Source organism: Ranitomeya imitator, chromosome 5, assembly GCF_032444005.1.
Source record: "Ranitomeya imitator isolate aRanImi1 chromosome 5, aRanImi1.pri, whole genome shotgun sequence".
NCBI classification, from domain to species: Eukaryota; Metazoa; Chordata; class Amphibia; order Anura; family Dendrobatidae; genus Ranitomeya; species Ranitomeya imitator.
In genome coordinates, this window is record NC_091286.1 from 402483581 (window position 1) to 402511473 (window position 27893).

Sequence of the window (27893 nt, forward strand, 5' to 3'; positions counted from 1 at the left end):
ACAAATCTGCCAAGAGAAGGCTGCTGACCAAAACTCTCAGCCTGGGCAAAAAGGGAATTAATCAGAGAGACGTCACAGGGACCAAAGGTAACCCTGAAGAAGCTGCAGAGTTCCCAAGCAGAGACTGGAGTATCAGTACCGGTACATACAACCACAATAAGCCATACACTCCATAAAGGTGGCCTTTATGGAAGAGTGGGCAAAAAAAAAGTATTTATTTACACACAAAAATTACAAGGCTCGTTTTAAGTTTGCCAAAAGACATGTGGGAGACTCCCCAAATGTATGGAGGAAGGTGCTGTGGTCAGATGAGACCAAAATTGAACTTTTTGGTCACCAAAGTAAATACTATGTTTGGCGCCAAACAAACACAGCTCATCACCCCAAGAATACCATCCCTACAGCGAAACATGGTGATAGCAGCATCATGCTGTGCGGATGTTTGTCGGCAGAAGGAACAGGGAATATGGTCTGAGTTGAGGGGAAGATGGATGGTGCGAAATAGAGAGATATTCTTGAGCAAAATCTGTTTGTCTGTCATTTGAAACTGGGATGGAGATTCACCTTCCAACAAGACAATGACCCAAAGCATACTGTTAAATCAACACTCGAGTGGTTTAAGGGGAAACATGTAAATGTTGTGGAGTGGCCTAGTCAAAGCCCAAACCTTAATCCAAAGGGGAATTTGTAGTCAGATTTGAAGATTGCCGTTTACCAGAGGAAACCATCTAACTTTATGGAGCAGGAGCAGTTTTGCCTTGGGGAATGAGCAAAAATTCCAGCAGCAAGATGTGGAACGCTCATAGGGACTTACCCAAAGTGATTTGCAGCTGTAATTGTAGCAAAAGGAGGATGTACAAGGTACTGGATAGTTATGCACACTGAAGTTTTCTGTTATTTTGTCCTATTTGTTGTTTGCTTCACAATAAAAAGAAAACCAAATGTTCACAGTTCTAGGCATGTTCTTTACATGAACGAATGCTATCCCTCAAAAAACGAACAAAAAAAACAGTTAAATCCCAGGTTGTGAGGTAACAAAACATGAAAAATGCCAAAGAAGGTGGATACTTTTGCAAGCCACTGTATATATGTATATATTTAATTTAAAGAAATGCATATGTCTTATATATGGGCTAAGTGGAGTATTATCTAAGCTCTCAAAATACAATGCACACATGTAGTAAATTTACCTTTAAAGGGATTGCCCGTCAAAAATTATAAGTCTGCAGTGACTCTGTGTGCCTGAAGACTTATGAATTCCTCAAGCGCACGCACTGTGCTGCAGGGATTCGCCGGTTATGGGTTGTATGAGTTTTATATACCCCGGTCAGTGGGTGAGGTCATACCCTGTTATGGAGCGAGGCCACGCCCATTCGCCAGGTATATAAACCTCATACATACCTTTCATTCCCGGGTCTGAAACTGGCAAATCCCTGCGGTAGACAGTGTGTGCGCTGGAGGAATTTATAAGTCTGCAGTCACACAGACCCCTTTAACAACAATGCCCCCTAGCCAAATGTACCTGATAATCACCGTCATCAAATATTACCACTGGCACACAAGAACCTGAGTGTCCCCACACAGCGAGGCCTCCCAACACGTCACTGCAGTCAACCAGATAGTGTGCAAACTCAGATGGACAAAATCATAAGAAAGAACCAGAAAAATGTAAAGTTATAGAAGAATGAGACATTTGGCTGAAATATGATGATTTAATTTTGCAAAGTGTTAATTTTTAATCTTTTTCCCCCCACACAAGTTAATTTTATATGTATAATCTGGTTATGTAACGACTGTATGTACAATCCATGTGACTTTAGTTTTGCATCAATAGAAGAATATTGCTATTTTTTAATTGTATTTATGTTTGGTTTTTACAATAAAAATTGCCCCGTCCCAAGAACAAGTCACTGCTCTATCCGTCATCATTGGTTGTCAAAATAATGCTGTGTTCCTCATTCAATAATCACAGCAATTATTATGGAATCACTTCTAGTAATAACAGACAGAAGACTCTCCCACTTGTCACAGCAGACCCGCAGTAGTTGGTAAATTTCACCCTAACGACCCTCCCCTTCAACCTGAAGGCTGAAAGACCCACCTCCCTAATAGTCATATTAGTGCTCCCCACTGGTACCAGCAGCAGCCAGCCGACCTCCCACAAGTGACAGCAGTGCAGGCAGGACCTACGTGAGAGCAGCCTATTACCCTTTACTGCCTGTTCAATATTGCTTAATGTCCCTGCATCAATCAATTAAGAGATGGCAATGTAGCTGTCATCAGATTGGTGCTGTCAGTGAAAGTCCAGCTGCTTCTTTCTGCAGGGGATGTAAGAAATGGTTTCCAAAATCATTTCCTTTTTATCACGGCAAATAAATAAAAAAACTGACTTTTTTTTGCACATTACAAAAAAAGATGCAAATTACTCTTCAGCCTGCAAAACGTACATCTCCTAAAAGAACATCTTGTTCATACGTTGTCAAGTAATTGATCTACTATATAATTGTCTAAGGGTCACTTCCATCTTTCTGTCCTTCTGTCTGTCACAGATATTCATTGGTCGCGGCCTCTGTCTGTCATGGAATCCAAGTCGCTGATTGGTCTCTCCAGCTACCCGTCATGGCTGCCATGACCAATCAGCGACGGCCACAGTCCGATTAGTCCCTCCCTACTCCCCTGCAGTCAGCGCCCGCTCCATACTCCCCGCAGTCACCGCTCGCACAGGGTTAATGCCAGCGGTAACGGATCGCGTTATGCCGCGGGTAACTCACTCCGTTACCTCCGCTATTAACCCTGTGTGACCAAGTTTTTACTATTGATGCTGCCTACGCAGCGTCCATAGTAAAAACATCTAATGTTAAAAATAATTTAAAAAATAACAAATCATTATATACTCACCTTTCGCGACGCTCCGGTGACCTCCGGCAGGTTCCGGTGCCAAGAATGGTATGCGAGAAAGACCTGCCATGACGTCACGGTCATGTGACCACGACATCATCACAGGGCCTGCGCACCTACGCGAGAACCTGCCGTGACGTCACGGTCATGTGACCGCGACGTCGTCACAGGTCTTGCGTGCCTGCGCGAGAAAGACCTGCCATGACGTCACGGTCATGTGACCTCGACGTCATTACAGGTCCTGCGCGCCTGCGCGAGAAGGACCTGCCATGACGTCACGGTCATGTGACCGAACTACAATGGGCCCTCGAAAGGTGAGTATATGTTAATTTTTTATTTTTTAACCTGTGACATACGTGGCTGGGCAATATACTACGTAGCTGGGCAATATACTACGTGACTGGCCAATATACTATGTGGGTGGGCAATATACTACGTGGCTCTGTGCTGTATACTACGTCACTGTGCAATATACTACGTGGCTCTGTGCTGTATACTATGTCACTGGGCAATATACTACGTAACTGGGCAATATACTATGTGACTGGGCAATATACTACGTGGATGTGCTGTATACTATGTGGCTGGGCAATATACTATGTCACTTTGCAATAAACTACGTGGCTGGGCAATGTACTATGTGGCTGTGCACTATACTACATGACTGGGCAATATACTACGTAGCTGGGCAATATACTACGTGGGCTGCGCAATATACTACATGGACATACATATTCTAGAATACCCAATGCGTTAGAATCGGGCCACCATCTAGTATGATATCAGCAGCCTATTGTTGCAAAGCAACCGCATAACTGCTTAAATTGTCACCAGGTAGGCAAAGCTTACAAGGAGAACAATAAGGCTATGTGCACACGTATGTTGGTCCACTGCGGATTTTTCCGCAGTGGATTTGATAAATCTGCAGGGCAAAAACGCTGCGTTTTTGCTGCAGATTTATCGCAGATTTACCGCGGTTTTTCTACGGATTTCACTGCGGTTTTACAACTGCGGTTTTCTATAGGAGCAGCTGTAAAACCGCTGCGGAATACGCAGAAAGAAGTGACATGCTGCGGAATGTAAACCACTGAGTTTCCGCGCGTTTTTTTCTGCAGCATGGGCACAGCGTTTTTTGTTTCCCATAAGTTTACATTGTAATGTTAACTCATGGGAAACTGCTGCGGACCCGCAGCTGTGGAAACGCTGCGGATCCGCAGCGTTTTCCGCATTGTGTGCACATACCCTAAAGTGTCATTTTTACATCATTACAGCCATGAAATTGGTTGAAAATTAAGGTTTATTGGGAGAAAACTTACCGTACACATCAAAATCATTTCCTTCTTACTGTATTTCAAGAATATCATGAGATAGATACCTCTTTGACAAGTTCTTAAAAAGAAAGTCACTGAGGAGTTTACCCAATGCCTGCAAATGACCAGAAGCCAGATAGCTGATGTACAGATTTGCTACCAGTATTTAGGGCTCTGCATATATTGATGAAGATATTTGTAGCCAAGTGATAACGAAATGAATGTAGATTCTTGATTACTTGATTAGTTTTTTGAACCCTTTCCATTCTTGATACCTTTGTGGGTGTCTAGCGTGCCCATGGACCTGGGGTGGGTTGTGTGATCAACCTGATCTACTTTTGGATGAAAACTTCAACAAAGATCTCTCCTTTAGGCCGGTTTCACACGTCCAGATAATTCCAGTACCAGAAAAAAAATCGGTACCGGAATTATCCATGTCCATGTGCCCCTACGTTTCTGTGGCACATCAGTGTGGCACACGTGCGGCACACATGTGCCCACTGGGTACCACACGCACCGTGCTGGGTACCACACGTACCAGCATCTGGTGCTGAAGCCCCGATTCATATCTTCCCTGCAGCAGCGTTTGCTGCAGAGAAGATATGAATAATAGTGTTTAAAATAAAGATCTATGTGCCCCCCGCCCTCCCACCCCCTGTGCGCCCCCCCCCCCCCCGCTGTTCTGAAAATACTCACCCGGCTCCCTCGTTGGCTGTCGCTGCTTCCTGTTCTGGCCGCATTTTCTCCTGTATGCGGTCACGTGGGGCCACGGATTACAGTAATGAATATGCGGCTCCACCCCTATGGGAGGTGGAGCCGCATATTCATGACTGTAATCGGCGGCACCACGTGACCGCTGATACAGTAGAAGATGTGGCCAGAACAGGAAGCAGCGAGGGAGCTGGTTGAGTATTTTCAGAACAGTGGGGGGGCGCACAGGGGGTGGGAGGGCGGGGGGGCACATAGATCTTTATTTTAAACACTATTAGGGTATGTGCACACGATGCAGATTTAGTGCAGAATTGGTGCAGAACTGCAGCAGATTTTTCTGCTGCAGAAACGCTGCAGAACTGCACTGTGATTTACAGTACAATGTAAATCAATGTGAAAAGAAAAAAGCTGTGCACATGGTGCAGAAAAATCTGCGCAGAAACGCTGCAGATTTCAAAGAAGTGCATGTCACTTCTTTTGTGCAGTTCTGCAGCAGATTTTTCTGCACCATGTGTTATGAAAGGCAATTCAGAATCACATTGGACATGGAGGTCAGAGCACATACAGTGATCTGACAATAACCCAAAATAATAGAACGAGCTCTGAGACGTGGGAACTCTGCAGACCGCAATCCCTGATCCTATCAAACCACACTAAAGGTAGCCGTGGAGCGATCCTGACCAGAACCTAGGCGCCTCGTCACAGCCTGAGAAACTAGCTAGTCCTGAAGATAGAAAATTAAGCCTACCTTGCCTCAGAGAAATTCCCCAAAGGAAAAGGCAGCCCCCCACATATAATGACTGTGAGTAAGATGAAAACACAAACATAGAGATGAAACAGATTTAGCAAAGTGAGGCCCGACTAGCTGAACAGAACGAGGATAGGGAAGATAACTTTGCGGTCAGCACAAAAACCTATAAATAACCACGCAGAGGGGACAAAAAGACCCTCCGCACCGACTAACGGTATGGAGGTGGTCCCTCTGCGTCTCAGAGCTTCCAGCAGGCGAGAAAAACCAATAAAGCAAGCTGGACTGAAAAATAGCAACAAAATAACAAAAGCAAAACTTAGCTTTGCAGAGCAGCAGGCCACAGGAATGATCCAGGGAAAAAACAAATCCTACACTGGAACATTGACAGGAAGCATGGATCAAAGCATCAGGTGGAGTTAAGTAGAGAAGAAGCTAACGAGCTCACCAGATCACCTGAGGGAGGAAACTCAGAAGCTGCAGTACCACTTTCCTCCACAAACGGAAGATCCCAGAGAGAATCAGCCGAAGTACCACTTGTGACCACAGGAGTGAACTCTGCCACAGAATTCACAACAGTACCCCCCCTTGAGGAGGGGTCACCGAACCCTCACCAGAGCCCCCAGGCCGACCAGGATGAGCCACATCAAAGGCACGAACAAGATCGGGAGCATGGACATCAGAGGCAAAAACCCAGGAATTATCTTCCTGAGCATAACCCTTCCATTTAACCAGATACTGGAGTTTCCGTCTTGAAACACGAGAATCCAAAATCTTCTCCACAATATACTCCAATTCCCCCTCCACCAAAACCGGGGCAGGAGGCTCAACAGATGGAACCATAGGTGCCACGTATCTCCGCAACAATGACCTATGGAATACGTTATGTATGGAAAAAGAATCTGGAAGGGTCAGACGAAAAGACACAGGATTAAGAACCTCAGAAATCCTATACGGACCAATAAAACGAGGTTTAAACTTAGGAGAGGAAACCTTCATAGGAATATGACGAGAAGATAACCAAACCAGATTCCCAACACGAAGTCGGGGACCCACACGGCGTCTGCGATTAGCGAAACGTTGAGCCTTCTCCTGGGACAAGGTCAAATTGTCCACTACCTGAGTCCAAATCTGCTGCAACCTGTCCACCACAGTATCCACACCAGGGCAGTCCGAAGACTCAACCTGTCCAGAAGAGAAACGAGGATGGAACCCAGAATTGCAGAAAAACGGTGAAACCAAGGTAGCCGAGCTGGCCCGATTATTAAGGGCGAACTCAGCCAAAGGCAAAAAGGACACCCAATCATCCTGATCAGCAGAAACAAAGCACCTCAGATATGTTTCCAAGGTCTGATTGGTTCGCTCGGTCTGGCCATTAGTCTGAGGATGGAAAGCCGAGGAAAAAGACAAGTCAATGCCCATCCTACCACAAAAGGCTCGCCAAAACCTCGAAACAAACTGGGAACCTCTGTCAGAAACAATATTCTCTGGAATGCCATGCAAACGAACCACATGCTGGAAGAACAAAGGCACCAAATCAGAGGAGGAAGGCAATTTAGACAAGGGTACCAGATGGACCATCTTAGAAAAGCGATCACAGACCACCCAAATGACTGACATCTTTTGAGAAACGGGAAGGTCAGAAATAAAATCCATAGAGATATGTGTCCAAGGCCTCTTCGGGACCGGCAAGGGCAAAAGCAACCCACTGGCACGAGAACAGCAGGGCTTAGCCCGAGCACAAATCCCACAGGACTGCACAAAAGTACGCACATCCCGCGACAGAGAGGGCCACCAAAAGGATCTAGCCACTAACTCTCTGGTACCAAAGATTCCAGGATGACCAGCCAACACCGAACAATGAAGTTCAGAGATAAATCTATTCGTCCACCTATCAGGGACAAACAGTTTCTCCGCTGGGCAACGATCAGGTTTATTAGCCTGAAATTTTTGCAGCACCCGCTGCAAATCAGGGGAGATGGCAGACACAATTACTCCTTCCTTGAGGATACCCGCCGGCTCAGATAAACCCGGAGAGTCGGGTACAAAACTCCTAGACAGAGCATCCGCCTTCACATTTTTAGAGCCCGGAAGGTACGAAATCACAAAGTCAAAACGGGCAAAAAACAACGACCAACAAGCTTGTCTAGGATTCAAGCGCTTGGCAGACTCGAGATAAGTCAAGTTCTTATGATCAGTCAATACCACCACGCGATGCTTAGCTCCTTCAAGCCAATGACGCCACTCCTCGAATGCCCACTTCATGGCTAGCAACTCTCGGTTGCCCACATCATAATTTCGCTCAGCAGGCGAAAACTTCCTGGAAAAGAAAGCGCATGGTTTCATCACTGAGCAACCAAAACCTCTCTGTGACAAAACAGCCCCTGCTCCAATCTCAGAAGCATCAACCTCGACCTGGAACGGAAGAGAAACATCTGGTTGACACAACACAGGGGCAGAAGAATAACGACGCTTCAACTCATGAAAAGCTTCCACAGCAGCAGAAGACCAATTGACCACATCAGCACCCTTCTTGGTTACAAAAAAGAACCCTGCTCCTAATGGCGACGATGACGGACGAATATGCCCCTTCTCCAGGGATTCCTTCACATAACTGCGCATAGCGGTGTGCTCAGGCACGGACAAATTAAACAATCGACCTTTTGGGAATTTACTACCAGGAATCAAATTGATAGCACAATCACAATCCCTATGCGGAGGTAGGGTATTGGACTTGGGCTCATCAAATACATCCCGGTAATCAGACAAGAACTCTGGGACCTCAGAAGGGGTGGATGACGAAATTGACAGAAATGGAACATCACCATGTACCCCCTGACAACCCCAGCTGGACACCGACATGGATTTCCAATCTAATACTGGATTATGGGCTTGTAGCCATGGCAACCCCAACACGACTACATCATGCAGATTATGCAACACCAGAAAGCGAATAACCTCCTGATGTGCAGGAGCCATGCACATGGTCAGCTGGGTCCAGTATTGAGGCTTATTCTTGGCCAAAGGCGTAGCATCAATTCCTCTCAATGGAATAGGACACTGCAAGGGCTCCAAGAAAAACCCACAACGCTTAGCATATTCCAAATCCATCAAATTCAGGGCAGCGCCTGAATCCACAAATGCCATGACAGAATACGATGACAAAGAGCAGATCAAGGTAACGGACAGAAGAAATTTTGACTGTACAGTACCAATGGTGGCAGACCTAGCGAACCGCTTAGTGCGCTTAGGACAATCAGAGATAGCATGAGTGGAATCACCACAGTAGAAACACAGACCATTCAGACGTCTATGTTCTTGCCGTTCAACTCTGGTCAAGGTCCTATCACACTGCATAGGCTCAGGTTTAAGCTCAGGTAATACCGCCAAAGGGTGCACAGATTTACGCTCACGCAAGCGTCGACCGATCTGAATGGCCAAAGACATAGACTCATTCAAACCAGCAGGCATAGGAAATCCCACCATGACATCCTTAAGGGCTTCAGAGAGACCCTTTCTGAATATTGCTGCCAGCGCAGATTCATTCCATTGAGTGAGCACTGACCACTTTCTAAATTTCTGACAATATACCTCTATCTCATCCTGAGCCTGACAAAGAGCCAGCAAATTTTTTTCTGCCTGATCCACTGAATTAGGCTCATCGTACAGCAACCCAAGCGCCAGGAAAAACGCATCGATATTACTCAATGCAGGATCTCCTGACGCAAGAGAAAACGCCCAGTCCTGAGGGTCGCCGCGCAAAAAAGAAATGACGATCCTAACCTGTTGAATTGGGTCACCAGAAGAGCGAGGTTTCAAAGCCAGAAATAGTTTACAATTATTTTTGAAACTCAGAAATTTAGTTCTATCTCCAAAAAACAAATCTGGAATAGGAATTCTCGGTTCTAGCAAAGAATTCTGAACCACAAAATCTTGAATATTTTGAACTCTTGCCGTGAGCTGATCCACACATGAAGACAGACCTTTAATGTCCATTGCTACACCTGTGTCCTGAACCACCCAAATGTCTAGGGGAAAAAAAAGACAAAACACAGTGCAAAGAAAAAAAAATGGTCTCAGAACTTCTTTTTTCCCTCTATTGAGAATCATTAGCACTTTTGGCTTCCTGTACTGTTATGAAAGGCAATTCAGAATCACAATGGACATGGAGGTCAGAGCACATACAGTGATCTGACAATAACCCAAAATAATAGAACGAGCTCTGAGACGTGGGAACTCTGCAGACCGCAATCCCTGATCCTATCAAACCACACTAAAGGTAGCCGTGGAGCGCTCCTGACCAGAACCTAGGCGCCTCGTCACAGCCTGAGAAACTAGCTAGTCCTGAAGATAGAAAATTAAGCCTACCTTGCCTCAGAGAAATTCCCCAAAGGAAAAGGCAGCCCCCCACATATAATGACTGTGAGTAAGATGAAAACACAAACATAGAGATGAAACAGATTTAGCAAAGTGAGGCCCGACTAGCTGAACAGAACGAGGATAGGGAAGATAACTTTGCGGTCAGCACAAAAACCTATAAATAACCACGCAGAGGGGACAAAAAGACCCTCCGCACCGACTAACGGTACGGAGGTAGTCCCTCTGCGTCTCAGAGCTTCCAGCAGGCGAGAAAAACCAATAAAGCAAGCTGGACTGAAAAATAGCAACAAAATAACAAAAGCAAAACTTAGCTTTGCAGAGCAGCAGGCCACAGGAATGATCCAGGGAAAAAACAAATCCTACACTGGAACATTGACAGGAAGCATGGATCAAAGCATCAGGTGGAGTTAAGTAGAGAAGAAGCTAACGAGCTCACCAGATCACCTGAGGGAGGAAACTCAGAAGCTGCAGTACCACTTTCCTCCACAAACGGAAGATCCCAGAGAGAATCAGCCGAAGTACCACTTGTGACCACAGGAGTGAACTCTGCCACAGAATTCACAACAACCATGTGCACAGCTTTTTTCTTTTCACATTGATTTACATTTACATTGTACTGCACAGAAACTGCATAGAAACTGCACAGAAACTGCACAGAAACTGCACAGAAACTGCATCAAATCTGCAGATGCAGTTTTAGTGCAGAAAATTCTGCACCACATTTCCTACGTGTGCACATAGCCTTATTCATATCTTCTCTGCAGCAAGCGCTGCTGCAGGGAAGATATAAGGCTATGTTCACACTTTGCGGATTCCACTGCGGATTTTTCCGCAGCAGAATTCCAAAATCCGCAGTGAAAACTCGTCGCGGATTTTACTGCGGATTTATCGCGGTTTTTACTGCAGTTTCTTCTGCGGATTTTCATCTGCAGTTTCCTATTGGAGTAGGTGAAAATCCGCAGAAAAGAAGTGACATGCTGCGGAATGTAATCCGCAGCGTTTCCGAGCGGATTTTTCTGCAGCATGTGCACAGTGTTTTTTGTTTCCCATAGGTTTACATTGTAATGTAAACTCATGGGAAACTGCTGCGGATCCACAGCGGTCAAATCCGCTGCGGATCCGCAGCAAAATCCGCAAAGTGTGAACATAGCCTGAATGGCGGATTCAGCACCAGTGGGGGGGGACAGCGCTTAATGTAGTGCTGTCTCCTGCACGGCACACGGACTGCACACGGACAACGTCTGTGTGCGGTACGTGTTTTACACGGACCCATTGACTTTAATGGGTCCGTGTAATACGTGCGCTCCCACGAACACTGACATGTCTCCGTGTTTGGCACACGGAGACACGGTCCGCAAAAAATAAATGACATCTGCACAGATGCATTGATTTTTATGTGTGTACGTGTGTCAGTGTCTCCAGTACGTGAGGAAACTGTCACCTCATGTACCGGAGCCACTGACGTGTGAAACTGGCCTTAGGATAATTTTCTATACTATTTTAGAGATATATTTGGACATGAAAATAGTAAAAGAGGACCCAAAATCTAGTAGTATTTCAAAGAGTTCCTACATATACTGTAAAATCCTACATATACAAAGGCAATCCTAAAAGTCAAAATCGACCCCTTAATGAGCCTTGCCACATTACTTAAGATAAGAAGAAATAGATATATTTGCTAAATATTTTATTTAATCCGGAGCTCGGAGTTGGAGACTTAGGCTGCCGTCACACTGTCAGTATTTGGTCAGTATCTTACATCAGTATTTGTAAGCCAAAACCAGGAGAGGGTGATAAATACAGAAGTGGTGCATATGTTTCTATTAATCTTTTCCTCTATTTGTTCCACTCCTGGTTTTGGCTTACAAATACTGATGTAAAATACTGACCAAATACTGCTGGTGTGACGGCAGCCTTAGGGATGCTACTTAAAATGTGGCAGTGGAAGGTGAATGTGCATCTCCGCTGTGTAAACTAGATGTTGCGTATCAGCCTGCAGTCACACGCCTTTTTTAGGCAGTCTGAGTATGGAACGACTAACAATAGCATGTATGAGGCTGTCAAGTTCGGGTCAGAAGATCTGTAGTCGGCCCATGAATCAAGAAACATGGCTTCATTCAGATGTCTTTGATTTTTCACATATGCAAAAAATGATCCCCGTTTTATCACTATTTTTCATCATTTTCGCCTGCGGCTGGTCATTGTGTCAGTTTTCAGCAGTGACTTTCATATATTGAAGAATAAATAGAACAGGAAAGATTTTCTATTCCTTATAATATCAGTCATCGCATTGGATTGTGCACTGATGCCATCCGTGTGCTGTGTGTGATTTTCACTGACCCGTAGACTGGTATGGGTAATTTTGAGCACAGAACAAAACTGGATCATGTGTCATACATTTTTGCAGACACACGGACCGCAAAAAAAAACATGGACTTGTGAATAGCGCCATAGACTATAACGGCCACCTAATCTATCCACATAAACCACAAATCGAACACGTACCTGGAAAATGACATCTGAGTGAGGACCAACTGATGATCATCTATGGGCTATTTTTACCAGCAGTGTCATTACGCAATTTTGGCCATGTAGTCCTAGCCCAAGGGCAGGTTTACAACACATGACTTTCGAAGTTAAACGACCGCCATTCTGATCGGCAGTCATTAAATAGCCTGTTTAGATCGGCAGAACTCATTTCCTATGCAGGTGGAACGGTAAGTCATAGATCATTCCTTTTCATTCCTGTTTACTCAGGACAATGTGCTGCCGAAAAGGATGATTTTTAAGCCTGTTTAAAAATCATTTCACTGGACAAATGGGTATTTTGCTCATTTGTAGGGTGATTGGCAGCCTGTTTACCCTGCATGATTCGCGGCAAACAAGTGTTCCTAGGAACGCACATTCACGACAATTGCCCAGATAGTAGATTGACTTTGTAAAGGGGTGAAAACATTGCTCACCAGAATAAGAAACTAGAAACACACTGACTATTCGATATTTCATGAAGACGTCCCATAATATCAGAGTGGTTGTTTGGAAAGGCAGTTGGTTATTGACAAGGATCAAGTTAGAGACAGAATTAAAAGCCTGTATACATTATCGGTAATGGGAAGGAATGTAACATTGAGAATAAAAAAAAAAAAGTAATTCAAAGCAGTAAGGGAACGAACAGTGATGACTGCATTCTCGTGGCACAGACCTTCAATAATAATAATGACAGTCAGGTCGTCTTGCTCATGCCTGTAGCCATTAATTGACCAGCTGCTCTCAACGCTCTTCCATAGCCACAGAGGTCTATGTGACAGGAAGTGACAGTGCCAAGTAATGTAGGATGGAAAGATGGATAAAAATAATATGGGCAGGCCACGCTGTAACTGCTGCGAACAAATGTATTTGCATCACAGGCTGCAGAGCCCATTTCTCATCACGGGAAGAAATGTAAAGAGTTTAAATAATGCAAATGGTCTCCTGTGCATTGTGTTTACACATTAACGTGCAAGTATTACAGCATGCTAAAAACGGCTGCAGGGTAGACATCGAAATTGCAGGGTGAGCAGTCTTGTTCAGGTGTTTTGCACGTTTGTCTGTATTCTTGTGTTGTATTTCATTTTAAATATATTGATAAAAAAATTGGATTTAACACCGATATTTGCCTTGCACTTCTTTCTTGTGCCGTATTATGGTTTTATAGACACACTAGATGGTGGCCCGATTCTAACGCATCGGGTATTCTAGAATATGCATGTTCACGTAGTATATAGCACAGCCCACGTAGTATATTGCCCAACCACGTAGTATATTGCCCAGCCACGTAGTATACAGCACAGCCACGTAGTATATTGCCCAGCCACGTAGTATATTGCCCAGTCACGCAGTATACAGCACAGCCCACGTAGTATACAGCACAGAGCCACGCAGTATACAGCACAGCCCACGTAGTATATTGCCCAATCATGTAGTATATTGCCCCGCCACGTAGTATATTGTCCAGCCACGTAGTATATTGCCCAGCCACGTAGTATATTGTCCAGCCACGTAGTATACAGCACAGACACGTAGTATATTGCTCAGTCACGTAGTATACTGCCCAGTCACATAGTATATTGGCCAGTCACGTAGTATATTGCCCAGCCACGTAGAATACAGAACAGAGCCACGTAGTATACAGCACAGACACGTAGTATACTGCCCAGCCACGTAGTATATTGTCCAGCCACGTAGTATATTGCCCAGCCACGTAGTATATTGCCCAGCCACGTAGTATATTGCCCAGCCACGTAGTATATTGCCCAGCCACGTAGTATATTGCCCAGCCACGTAGTATATTGCCCAGCCACGTAGTATATTGCCCAGCCACATAGTATATTGCCCAGCCACATAGTATATTGCCCAGCCACATAGTATATTGCCCAGCCACATAGTATATTGCCCAGCCACATAGTATATTGCCCAGCCACGTAGTAGTATATAATACAGCCCATGTAGTATATTGCACAGCCCACGCAGTATATAGCAATGTGGGCACCATATCCCTGTTAAAAAAAAAAAAAGAATTAAAATAAAAAATAGTTATATACTCACCCTCCGTTGGCCCCTGGATCGAAGCGGTTACCGACGCTCCTCGCATGCTCCGGTCTGAAGAGTGCATTGCGGTCTCGCGAGACCGCACGTCATCATCTCGCGAGACCGCAATGCATGGAGCGGTCACCGGGGCATTGTGAGGAGTGGGAAAGGCCTGTTCCTGAACCGACGGACGGTGAGTATATAACTATTTTTATTTTTTTTATTATTTTTAACATTAGATCTTTTTACTATTGATGTGGCATAGGCAGCATGAATAGTAAAAAGTTGGTCACACAGGGTTAATAGCAGCGTTAACTATGTGTGTGTTACACCGCGGTCAATGCTACCATTAACCCTGTGTGAGGGCTGACTGGAGGGGAGTACGGAGTGGGCACTGACTGCGGGGAGGAAGGACGGGCCATTTTTCCGCCGGACTGTGCCTGTCGCTGATTGGTCGTGGCTGTTTTGCCGCGACCAATCAGCGACTTGGATTTCCAAGACAGACAGAGGCCGCGACCATGGATATCCGTGACAGACAGACAGAAAGACAGACAGACGGAAGTGACCCTTAGACAATTATATAGTAGATGGGTACCTGGGGTATTATTTAAAAAAAAAAAATGATTCAAATCATTGATAGGCTTTTGAGAAAAAAAAAAAAAAAAAAATCAAGAAATACTTTTTGGAGAAAACAGAAGAAATCAGAGTTTCATTATGAGTGAATGAGATCAATCTTAAGTCATAGCTGCTATGGCTCTTGTAAGAGTGGAAGCGACGGCAGTAGTGTGATCAGAGGCATCTTACATGGGAGCAAGTTACAGAAACTCCTCTCATATTTACAATATGAACTTAATACGACTTAAAGGAAGCCAATAAGGATGATCTTACTATTAAACCTAGTGGTACGGCTGTATAAGTGATAGTGCAACAATAAAAATCCAGTTGTAATCCAATGTGACATTGCTGAAGTAGTAAGCTTGGAAGACACCTACAAATGAGCCTGGAAGTGCATTGGAGGCTTGTCGATGCCCTCTGATTGCCCCCAGTGCACTTCCAGACTAATTTTCAAGTGGCTTTATTTCTTTGTGCTGGTACACTGGATTACTACAATATTTTTATTCTTGTACTAGGATCTAGTTTCAGTAGTAAAGTCTTCCTGACAGATGATTCCCTGTGAAGCATTATATCTACTCAAAGCAAGAATATGAGTCATTATCAGACCAGTCTCAGTCAAATTTAAGAACCCATCGAAGGGTTTGTGAGGTCATAACATATTGATTACTATCTTTAGGATCGGTGGAGTCTTGATACCCAGTACCCCAGTTTATCAGCTGTTATTTGTTCTGGCAGCTGCGGGATTTAAACAGGTGGAACAAAGCTGCAAAGCGAATCTCCATTCAATTTATTGTGGCTGCTGGGTATTGCAGAAAAGAATAGGAGCTGTTCTGCAGCACCTGGCAGCGGCTGCTGCGTACTGAATGGAGCGGTGCCTTGCAGCTCCATACAATGGGTATATATCTGGCCACCACTTGAGCAAATAACTGCTGATTGGTGGGGTGCCACATGTTGGCCCCCACTGATATACTATTGATGACGTATCTTATGGATAGATATCAACGTTTTATAACCTTGACAGCAGCCATGCTTACTATTGCCTGGTAAATGCATAAGAGGTACATTCTGAGCACATTGCTGTCCTTGTTTGCCCTAAGTGTTGAGCGGCTCTGGTATTCTCATATAATGTTACACCAATGTATATGCATATGAGGCTGTAACAGTGAATTCTCATTAATACAATTACTATTTCCTCTCCAGAAAGAACAGCTTTGAGAGAAGGCTTGGTCTTGGTGTTCATGCCCACCAGGATATTTGGCATCTGCATGGGTTGTATGGTCCTGAATGTGCGGCTTAAAGTTAGCCTATACAACATTTTTGCGTATTCATATAAAACCAAAATGACATTTTACTCTGCATGCCATATGTAAATGTATTGCCGTAAAATTCAATATAGTCAGGAAACTAATGATTAGTAAATATGGATCCATAGAAAACATCTGTTGGGCCTAAACAACGCATTAGGACGTTGGTACGGAGAGCTGTAATGGTACTGTTTGTCCTTCGCAGGGGGTCGCTCATATCTCTTGGTCCATTTACTACTACAGTCTGGGACCAAAGCCAGATGCCATTCAGTGATACAAGTAATAAAGGTGCCACAGAGACAATCTCCCCTGGCAGTTTATTGTATGGCAGCACTAATGATGCTCAGTGTACATTACGGGTACAGTCACATAGGCAAATAAGGAAATAAAAAAGGGGGTGAGACTTTCTAGAAATTGGATATATGTTTTTAAGCTAAACAGGATCACTGGGCATTAATGTAAAGAATGCGTCATCTGCAAAACCCTGCAGATATCATGCAGAGTGACCCGATACACCACGCTGGGACTCTACGAGAAATACATTAAAATACACAGTACAAACAACTGCAGAGAAAGCCTTGTAACCTGCACTGATCCAGGGCTATAGACGCACTGCACACCACTCAGATGCATCATTTACTGGTCTCTTTCATCATTCACAAAGACTACACAAATAAAGTAAGCCCATGTAGAGGTGCCAACATGAAAACCATACTAAAAAATACATCATAGCTTCCAATATTGCACCACACACAAACCTTCCATGGAGGAGGACATCGGACTATCTGGAGGAATCTGCCTGATCTAATCCAGTAAATCCAGGTAGTCGCCCTGCAAACCTTACAACGCCATGATCTGCAGAGTTTCCCGGCAGACTCTGGACTCGTACCCTTATAAATCATATAATCTAATGGTACTCAATGACACAATTTTCTCAAATATGTAAGAGCTGGCAGTGAATATGCACTTTCAATCGAAAAAAAAAAATGGGGCATTTAAAAACGATCCGTGGAAATGATTTAACGTCTGGATGTAAATGAATTTCTAGAGGCGGTTGCCGGTGACAGAAGTTACCGTACTCATTCGCATAACACTTTCTGGTGTGGCATCTGATTTTGAAATAACTATTCACCAAAATAAATAAATAAAGTAGAAATAAAATAAATAAAACATCCGCAGCAGCATGAGGTCCCTTATGGGTGTGATTGTAACACGGTTGTGAAATCAGCAGCAGGAAAAGAATGCGGTTTTATTAAATATTTGCAACAATTGCATCATATATGGCCGGCGTTGCTAGTTTCCTAATTATAATACTTGGGTATAAAGTAACAGTAGCTTCAATATGTCCTCTGCAGGGAGCAGGGCTCCTACTCACACTGGTCCATGTGCTTGCTGCAGTATTAATGTGTCTGTGAGCAAACATGCACTGCTACATGTCATAGAATACAGTCATCCTCTACTGTAGTGCAGACAAAGGAGGTCCAGGCGTCAACTGATTAAGGGCAATAAGGGACCTGGACCCCAGAGATCAGTGCAGGAGGAGGGAGATGGGGTCACTGAACCCCAAAATTCCACATCATAAGACAATACATAATGAAGAGAAGAAATCGTGACCCCCCCTGTAAAAACGTATAAGGCCACCCAATGTGAGACGTGCTGGAGTCAGAGGCGTAAGGACACAGGAGAGCAAGGAGGAACATAACAGACCGGGCAAGAAAGAGAGAAAAGACCCTGCTGGTATTGCCACAATCAATATGTCATTTTTTTTTCCACAGGTGTATAATGCAATGTATCACTGTTTAGGTGACACATCGTCTCAAAAAGTATTAACCATCTCCTGCCTGTACCGACACAGCACCGTTATGCCCACTTCAGCTAGCACTGCATTAACCCCTCAAGTGCATTGCCAAAGCCTGCCAAGCATTAAGCACATCCTCTTTTGGCAGCACACTGAGCCTAAAAAGCACAATCCTCAGCCAGAGCGGTTACTACATACGGACAAAGCCTGCAGAATATTGTTCCCGTTATCCAGCACTGCCAGGGTTAACCACATGCAGCAAGATCGACCATGAAATCATTTTGTGCCAGGCCTTTATGCAGCTCAAGATTCAGTAGTAGCCATGTCTACACAAATTTCTTGAGAAAAGCTGTGGACACTTACAAGACACCTTCACACGAAGAGTTGTTAGGGTTCGCTAGCACTGCTTACATGTTACTCACCTGTACTCTGTATACCAGGTATACATTGCACATCTTATGGCAATTATTGCCCATGCCAGGTCCAGAGATGCCCAGCACTGACCTCAATGATACTAGGCACGGTTAGTCACAACCAACTCTCGCCTTATCTCTTCCTTGCCCCATGGTTTTGATATAAAAGCCAATCAGACAGACTATTCAGGTCTCCATCTTCACACCCCATTACTGGAAATATGCCTGGCCAAGATGGGCTGTGTAGGAGGGCATTCTATAGGCACAGTCATTACTGTACGCTAAGAATGGGACAACACTTCATTTTTCTACCCTAAGGTTTAAGTCTTCCCTTTATCAGAGAATATTTAGTTTTTCTGGTCAATAGCTGTAACAACATATGGATAATATTACCCTTGTTCTATGAGCATGGTGACCATTCCAGGGGTATTGTACAAAAGTTATCTTCATGGTCTGAAGGGTCATAATACACAGAAGTCATGCTTGGCCATAGTGCGGGGCAGGGCATCACCCATAGTATGGGGCAGAGCTTCGCCTACAGTGCGGGGCATAGCATGGGCTATAGTATGGGGCAGGGCATCGCCCACGGTGCGGGGCATAGCATGGACCATAGTACGGGGCAGAGGTTCGCCTACAGTGCGGGGCAGGGCATTGACTATAGTACGGGGCAGGGCATCGCCCACAATGCGGGGCATAGCATGGACTATAGTATGGGGCAGGGCATCGCCCACGGTGCGGGGCATAGCATGGACCATAGTACGGGGCAGGGCATCGCCCACAGTGTGGGGCATGGCATCGACTATACTGCGGGGCAGAGCATCGCCCACAGTGCGGGGCAGGGCATTGCCCACGGTGCAGGGCATGGCATCAACTATAGTGTGGGACAAGGTATCGACTATAATGCAGGGAAAGCCATCGACTATACTGCTTGCAGTGCATCAACTAGTAGGGTAGAAAGGGCATTGCCCTCAGTCACACTGTGGCCTAGTAGTGCAGACAGAGTGCAACTTGTAGTGCGGGCAGAGCATTGTATAGTAGTGCGGGCAGAGCATTTCATAGTGGTGCGGGCAGAGCATTGCTTAGTAGTGCGGGCAGAGCATTGCATAGTAGTGCGGGCAGAGCATTTCATAGTGGTGCGGGCAGAGCATTGGATAGTAGTGCGGGCAGAGCATTGCATAGTAGTGCGGGCAGAGCATTGCATAGTAGTGCGGGCAGAGCATTGCATAGTAGTGCGGGCAGAGCATTGCATAGTAGTGCGGGCAGAGCATTGCATAGTAGTGCGGGCAGAGCATTGCATAGTAGTGCGGGCAGAGCATTGCATAGTAGTGCGGGCAGAGCATTGCATAGTAGTGCGGGCAGAGCATTGCATAGTAGTGCGGGCAGAGCATTGCATAGTAGTGCGGGCAGAGCATTGCATAGTAGTGCGGGCAGAGCATTGCTTAGTAGTGCGGGCAGAGCATTGCTTAGTAGTGCGGGCAGAGCATTGCTTAGTAGTGCGGGCAGAGGATTGCTTAGTAGTGCGGGCAGAGCATTGCATAGTAGTGCGGGCAGAGCATTTCATAGTAGTGCGGGCAGAGCATTGCATAGTAGTGCGGGCAGAGCATTGCTTAGTAGTGCGGGCAGAGCATTGCTTAGTAGTGCGGGCAGAGCATTGCATAGTAGTGCGAGCAGAGCATTGCTTAGTAGTGCGGGCAGAGCATTGCTTAGTAGTGCGGGCAGAGCATTGCTTAGTAGTGCGGGCAGAGCATTGCTTAGTAGTGCGGGCAGAGCATTGCTTAGTAGTGCGGGCAGAGGATTGCTTAGTAGTGCGGGCAGAGCATTGCATAGTAGTGCGGGCAGAGCATTGCATAGTAGTGCGGGCAGAGCATTGCATAGTAGTGCGGGCAGAGCATTGCTTAGTAGTGCGGGCAGAGCATTGCTTAGTAGTGCGGGCAGAGCATTGCTTAGTAGTGCGGGCAGAGCATTGCTTAGTAGTGCGGGCAGAGCATTGCTTAGTAGTGCGGGCAGAGCATTGCTTAGTAGTGCGGGCAGAGGATTGCTTAGTAGTGCGGGCAGAGCATTGCATAGTAGTGCGGGCAGAGCATTTCATAGTGGTGCGGGCAGAGCATTGGATAGTAGTGCGGGCAGAGGATTGCTTAGTAATGCGGGCAGAGCATTGCATAGTAGTGCGGGCAGAGCATTTCATAGTGGTGCGGGCAGAGCATTGGATAGTAGTGCGGGCAGAGCATTGCATAGTGGTGCGGGCAGAGCATTGCATAGTGGTGCGGGCAGAGCATTGCATAGTAGTGCGGGCAGAGCATTGCATAGTAGTGCGGGCAGAGCATTGCATAGTAGTGCGGGCAGAGCATTGCATAGTAGTGCGGGCAGAGGATTGCTTAGTAGTGCGGGCAGAGCATTGCATAGTAGTGCGGGCAGAGGATTGCTTAGTAGTGCGGGCAGAGCATTGCATAGTAGTGCGGGCAGAGCATTGCATAGTAGTGCGGGCAGAGCATTGCTTAGTAGTGCGGGCAGAGCATTGCTTAGTAGTGCGGGCAGAGCATTGCTTAGTAGTGCGGGCAGAGGATTGCTTAGTAGTGCGGGCAGAGCATTGCATAGTAGTGCGGGCAGAGCATTTCATAGTAGTGCGGGCAGAGCATTGCATAGTAGTGCGGGCAGAGCATTGCTTAGTAGTGCGGGCAGAGCATTGCTTAGTAGTGCGGGCAGAGCATTGCATAGTAGTGCGAGCAGAGCATTGCTTAGTAGTGCGGGCAGAGCATTGCTTAGTAGTGCGGGCAGAGCATTGCTTAGTAGTGCGGGCAGAGGATTGCTTAGTAGTGCGGGCAGAGCATTGCATAGTAGTGCGGGCAGAGCATTGCATAGTAGTGCGGGCAGAGCATTGCATAGTAGTGCGGGCAGAGCATTGCTTAGTAGTGCGGGCAGAGCATTGCTTAGTAGTGCGGGCAGAGCATTGCTTAGTAGTGCGGGCAGAGCATTGCTTAGTAGTGCGGGCAGAGCATTGCTTAGTAGTGCGGGCAGAGGATTGCTTAGTAGTGCGGGCAGAGCATTGCATAGTAGTGCGGGCAGAGCATTTCATAGTGGTGCGGGCAGAGCATTGGATAGTAGTGCGGGCAGAGGATTGCTTAGTAGTGCGGGCAGAGCATTGCATAGTAGTGCGGGCAGAGCATTTCATAGTGGTGCGGGCAGAGCATTGGATAGTAGTGCGGGCAGAGCATTGCATAGTGGTGCGGGCAGAGCATTGCATAGTGGTGCGGGCAGAGCATTGCATAGTAGTGCGGGCAGAGCATTGCATAGTAGTGCGGGCAGAGCATTGCATAGTAGTGCGGGCAGAGGATTGCTTAGTAGTGCGGGCAGAGCATTGCATAGTAGTGCGGGCAGAGGATTGCTTAGTAGTGCGGGCAGAGCATTGCATAGTAGTGCGGGCAGAGCATTGCATAGTAGTGCGGGCAGAGCATTGCTTAGTAGTGCGGGCAGAGCATTGCTTAGTAGTGCGAGCAGAGCATTGCTTAGTAGTGCGGGCAGAGCATTGCATAGTGGTGCGGGCAGAGCATTGCATAGTAGTGCGGGCAGAGCATTGCATAGTAGTGCGGGCAGAGCATTGCATAGTAGTGCGGGCAGAGGATTGCTTAGTAGTGCGGGCAGAGCATTGCATAGTAGTGCGGGCAGAGGATTGCTTAGTAGTGCGGGCAGAGCATTGCATAGTAGTGCGGGCAGAGCATTGCATAGTAGTGCGGGCAGAGCATTGCTTAGTAGTGCGGGCAGAGCATTGCATAGTAGTGCGGGCAGAGCATTGCATAGTGGTGCGGGCAGAGCATTGCTTAGTAGTGTGAGCAGAGCATTGCATAGTAGTGCGGGCAGAGCATTGCTTAGTAGTGCGGGCAGAGCATTGCTTAGTAGTGCGGGCAGAGCATTGCATAGTAGTGCGGGCAGAGCATTGCTTAGTAGTGCGGGCAGAGCATTGCTTAGTACTGCGGGCAGAGCATTGCTTAGTAGTGCGGGCAGAGCATTGCTTAGTAGTGCGGGCAGAGCATTGCTTAGTAGTGCGGGCAGAGCATTGCTTAGTAGTGCGGGCAGAGCATTGCTTAGTAGTGCGGGCAGAGCATTGCTTAGTAGTGCGGGCAGAGGATTGCATAGTAGTGCGGGCAGAGCATTGCTTAGTAGTGCGGGCAGAGGATTGCTTAGTAGTGCGGGCAGAGCATTGCATAGTAGTGCGGGCAGAGCATTTCATAGTGGTGCGGGCAGAGCATTGGATAGTAGTGCGGGCAGAGGATTGCTTAGTAATGCGGGCAGAGCATTGCATAGTGGTGCGGGCAGAGCATTTCATAGTGGTGCGGGCAGAGCATTGCATAGTGGTGCGGGCAGAGCATTGCATAGTAGTGCGGGCAGAGCATTGCATAGTAGTGCGGGCAGAGCATTGCATAGTAGTGCGGGCAGAGCATTGCTTAGTAGTGCGGGCAGAGCATTGCATAGTAGTGCGGGCAGAGCATTGCATAGTAGTGCGGGCAGAGCATTGCTTAGTAGTGCGGGCAGAGCATTGCATAGTAGTGCGGGCAGAGCATTGCATAGTGGTGCGGGCAGAGCATTGCTTAGTAGTGCGGGCAGAGCATTGCTTAGTAGTGCGAGCAGAGCATTGCTTAGTAGTGCGGGCAGAGCATTGCTTAGTAGTGCGGGCAGAGCATTGCATAGTAGTGCGGGCAGAGCATTGCTTAGTAGTGCGGGCAGAGCATTGCTTAGTACTGCGGGCAGAGCATTGCTTAGTAGTGCGGGCAGAGCATTGCTTAGTAGTGCGGGCAGAGCATTGCTTAGTAGTGCGGGCAGAGCATTGCATAGTAGTGCGGGCAGAGCATTGCTTAGTAGTGCGGGCAGAGCATTGCTTAGTACTGCGGGCAGAGCATTGCTTAGTAGTGCGGGCAGAGCATTGCTTAGTAGTGCGGGCAGAGCATTGCTTAGTACTGCGGGCAGAGCATTGCTTAGTAGTGCGGGCAGAGCATTGCTTAGTAGTGCGGGCAGAGCATTGCTTAGTAGTGCGGGCAGAGCATTGCTTAGTAGTGCGGGCAGAGCATTGCTTAGTAGTGCGGGCAGAGCATTGCTTAGTAGTGCGGGCAGAGCATTGCTTAGTAGTGCGGGCAGAGCATTGCTTAGTAGTGCGGGCAGAGCATTGCTTAGTAGTGCGGGCAGAGCATTGCTTAGTAGTGCGGGCAGAGCATTGCTTAGTAGTGCGGGCAGAGCATTAACCCAGTGGCAAAACAGACTAAGGCTATGTGCACACGTTCAGGATTTATCGCAGAAAATTCCTGAGAAAAACCCGGACATTTTCTGCAAGAAATCTGCAAGAAAACCACATGCGTTTTTTTCCGGACACTTCCCAATGCATTTTGTAGTGGGAAATCCGCAAAAAACCCGCAAAATTAATGAACATGCTGCAGTTTTTACCGCGATGTGTTTTTTTCACGGAAAAAAACGCATCATGTGCACAAAACATGCAGAATTCATTCTATATGATGGGATGCTTATTGTATGCGTATTTTTTGCGGTTTTATAGCGTTTTTATCGGGAAAAACCATGAAAAAACCGCAACGTGTGCACACAGCCTAAGGTTGCCGTCACACTAGCAGTATTTGGTCAGTATTTTACCTCAGTATTTGTAAGCCAAAACCAGGAGTGGGTGATAAATACAGAAGTGGTGCATATGTTTCTATTATACTTTTCCTCTGATTGTTCCACTCCTGGTTTTGGCTTACAAATACTGAGGTAAAATACTGACCAAATACTGATGTAAAATACTGCTAATGTGACGGCAGCCTAAAGAGGGCCCCTGTGCAAGTATATGGACCCCTCCTTGTGTCTTTGACAGGACCTGCTTGCAGATTTGAAGGTGAACATGGACCCCTTACTTCTTTGGCCCTTTTTGGCACCAATGATATGTCCGCCCCTGCATTAGCCTCTGTCAGAGTATCACACAGTAGGGCAGGCAGAGCATAGCAGAGCCCTCATAGAGTTGACTAGTAATGCAGGCACAGCATAGCCCTCAGTGAGCGCATCGCCTAGTAGGGCAGGCAGAGCATAGCAGAGCCCTCAGTCATAGCGTCGACTAGTAGTGCAGGCAGAGCATAGCCCTTAATCATAGCGTCGACTAGTAGTGCAGGCAGAGCATAGCCCTTAATCATAGCGTCGACTAGTAGTGCAGACAGAGCACAGTCCTCAGTTATTGCTTGCACTACTAGTCGATGCTGAACATAGCAGTCAGTGAGAACATTGCATAGCAGTGAAGACAGAAGACAGAGCATAGCCCTCAGTCATTGTTTGCACTACTAGTCGATGCGGAGCATAGCCCTCAGTGAGCGCATTGCCTTGTAGTGCAGGCAGAGCATCGCCCTCAGTCATTGCTTGCACTACTAGTCGATGCGGAGCATAGCCGTCAGTGAGAACATCGCGTAGCAGTGAAGATAAAGTCTAGCCCTCAGTCATTGCTTGCACTAGTAGTTCATGCTGAGCATAGCCATCAGTGAGAACATTGCGTACAGTGAAGACAGAGCATAGCCCTTAGTCATAGCGTCGACGAGTAGAGCAGGCAGAGCATAACTCTCAGTCTTAGTGTCGACTAGTAGGGCAGGCAGAGCATAGCCCTCAGTGAGAACATCGCTTAGTAGTGCAGGCAAAGCATAGCCCTCAGTCAGAGCATCGCCTAGTAGTGCAGGCAGAGCATAGCCCTCAGTCATATTGTCGACTAGTAGTGCAGACAGAGCATAGTCCTCAGTCATTGTTTGCACTACTAGTTGATGCTGAGCATAGCCCTCAGTGAGCGCATTGCCTAGTAGTGCAGGCCGAGCATCGCCTAGTAGTGCGGGTAGAGCATCGCACAGTAATAGTGCAGGCACGGCATCGCCTAGTAGTAGTGCAGGCAGAGCATCGCCTAGTAGTGCAGGCAGAGCATCCCCTAGTAGTGCAGGCAGGGCATAGCCCTCAGGCAGAGCATCCCCTAGGAGTGCAGGCAGAGCATAGCCCTCAGGCAGAGCATCCCCTAGGAGTGCAGGCAGGGCATAGCCCTCACCTCAGGCAGAGCATACCCTAGGAATGCAGGCAAGGCATAGCCCTCAGGCAGAGCATCCCCTAGGAGTGTAGGCAGGGCATAGCCCTCAGGCAGAGCATCCCCTAGGAGTGCAGGCAGAGCATCCCCTAGGAGTGCAGGCAAAGCATAGCCCTCAGGCAGACCATCCCCTAGTAGTGCAGGCAGAGCATAGCCCTCAGGCAGAGCATCCCCTAGTAGTGCAGGCAGAGCATAGCCCTCAGGCAGAGCATCCCCTAGTAGTGCAGGCAGAGCATAGCCCTCAGGCAGAGCATCCCCTAGTAGTGCAGGTAGAGCATAGCCCTCAGGCAGAGCATCCCCTAGGAGTGCAGGCAGAGCATCCCCTAGTAGTGCAGACAGAGCATAGCCCTCAGGCAGAGCATCCCCTAGTAGTGCAGGCAGGGCAAAGCCCTCAGGCAGAGCATCCCCTAGTAGTGCAGGCAGAGCATAGCCCTCAGGCAGAGCATCCCCTAGTAGTGCAGGTAGAGCATAGCCCTCAGGCAGAGCATCCCCTAGTAGTGCAGGTAGAGCATAGCCCTCAGGCAGAGCATCCCCTAGTAGTGCAGGCAGAGCATCCCCTAGTAGTGCAGGCAGAGCATAGCCCTCAGGCAGAGCATCCCCTAGTAGTGCAGGCAGGGCATAGCCCTCAGGCAGAGCATCCCCTAGTAGTGCAGGCAGAGCATAGCCCTCAGGCAGAGCATCCCCTAGTAGTGCAGGCAGGGCATAGCCCTCAGGCAGAGCATCCCCGAGGAGTGCAGGCAGAGCATAGCCTAGTAGTGCAGGCAGGGCATAGCCCTCAGGCAGAGCATAGCCTAGTAGTGCAGGCAGGGCATAGCCCTCAGGCAGACCATAGCCTAGTAGTGCAGGCAGGGCATAGCCCTCAGGCAGAGCATAGCCTAGTAGTGCAGGCAGGGCATAGCCCTCAGGCAGAGCATCCCCTAGTAGTGCAGGCAGGGCATAGCCCTCAGGCAGAGCATCCCCTAGTAGTGCAGGCAGAGCATAGCCCTCAGGCAGAGCATCCCCTAGTAGTGCAGGCAGGGCATAGCCCTCAGGCAGAGCATCCCCTAGTAGTGCAGGCAGAGCATAGCCCTCAGGCAGAGCATCCCCGAGGAGTGCAGGCAGAGCATAGCCTAGTAGTGCAGGCAGGGCATAGCCCTCAGGCAGAGCATAGCCTAGTAGTGCAGGCAGGGCATAGCCCTCAGGCAGAGCATAGCCTAGTAGTGCAGGCAGGGCATAGCCCTCAGGCAGAGCATAGCCTAGTAGTGCAGGCAGGGCATAGCCCTCAGGCAGAGCATAGCCTAGTAGTGCAGGCAGGGCATAGCCCTCAGGCAGAGCATAGCCTAGTAGTGCAGGCAGGGCACAGCAGAGGAGAGCTTTGCGTGCACTGCAGTGGGAGGCTGTGGTACGTTCTGCTCATCAGGTGTATCATCATCACAGAACAGACAGGCACAGACCCGGCAGCACCGCTCCATGTCTCCACAGAACACACACATTGCCCCCTCCTCTCACCGGTCCCGCTGCTCCGGCTCCCGATACAGCCCATAGTCATCCTCAGCAGTCCGGGCACATCCCGACAGTGCACAGGACCCGGGCACACGCGTTTCTGGGTGACTGAGGAGCCCGGCTGTGCTGAAGAACCGCTCCCCAGTGTAAGGACGAGGGGCCGCCGCTGAGAACGGGGAGACTGCCGCGTCCCTGCTCCCGTTATGTTCCCCGGAGCTGCAGCTGCTGATGAGCGGAGACCGTGACGTCACAGCCCCTCCGCGACTACAGCATCCACAGCAACACCCTGTGCCGCCTTATTGTAGGGGCGGGAGAGAGGGGCCGGGACAGATTGGGGGAATGAGGAGAAGCAATGGCTGGTCACACACCGGGGAGCTGCCCACACGGAAGAAATGGCGGTGCTGGAGGAGAGAGTGCTGAGCTGTCCCTTGGGAAGTGCACCCTGATAATAGGGGATGAGGGGAGCCTCTCAGCCTGGCTGATAATTATGGGGCCAATTACATGGGCGCTGGTCAGTCAGGAATTACGATAAAGCCCCCTAGCTGCTGTTTTTCCACTACACCTAGTGGATCAGGGCAGCCCAC

At 47.6% G+C, this 27893-nt stretch overlaps 1 protein-coding gene across 2 annotated transcripts in view; it reads right to left on the minus strand.

Annotated features, from left to right (window-relative positions):
- FAM131A (family with sequence similarity 131 member A) overlaps positions 1-27553 on the minus strand; it is a 94057-nt gene extending 66504 nt beyond the window's left edge. The window contains exon 1 of one of the 2 annotated variants that reach the window (XM_069726939.1): positions 27316-27553. In XM_069726939.1, the coding sequence (XP_069583040.1) occupies positions 27316-27355 (40 nt within the window). In that variant the 5' untranslated portion in view covers positions 27356-27553. The remainder of the gene's footprint in view (positions 1-27315) is intronic. The other variant, XM_069726940.1, reaches the window with a different exon arrangement.
- Positions 27554-27893: the final 340 nt, after the last annotated feature.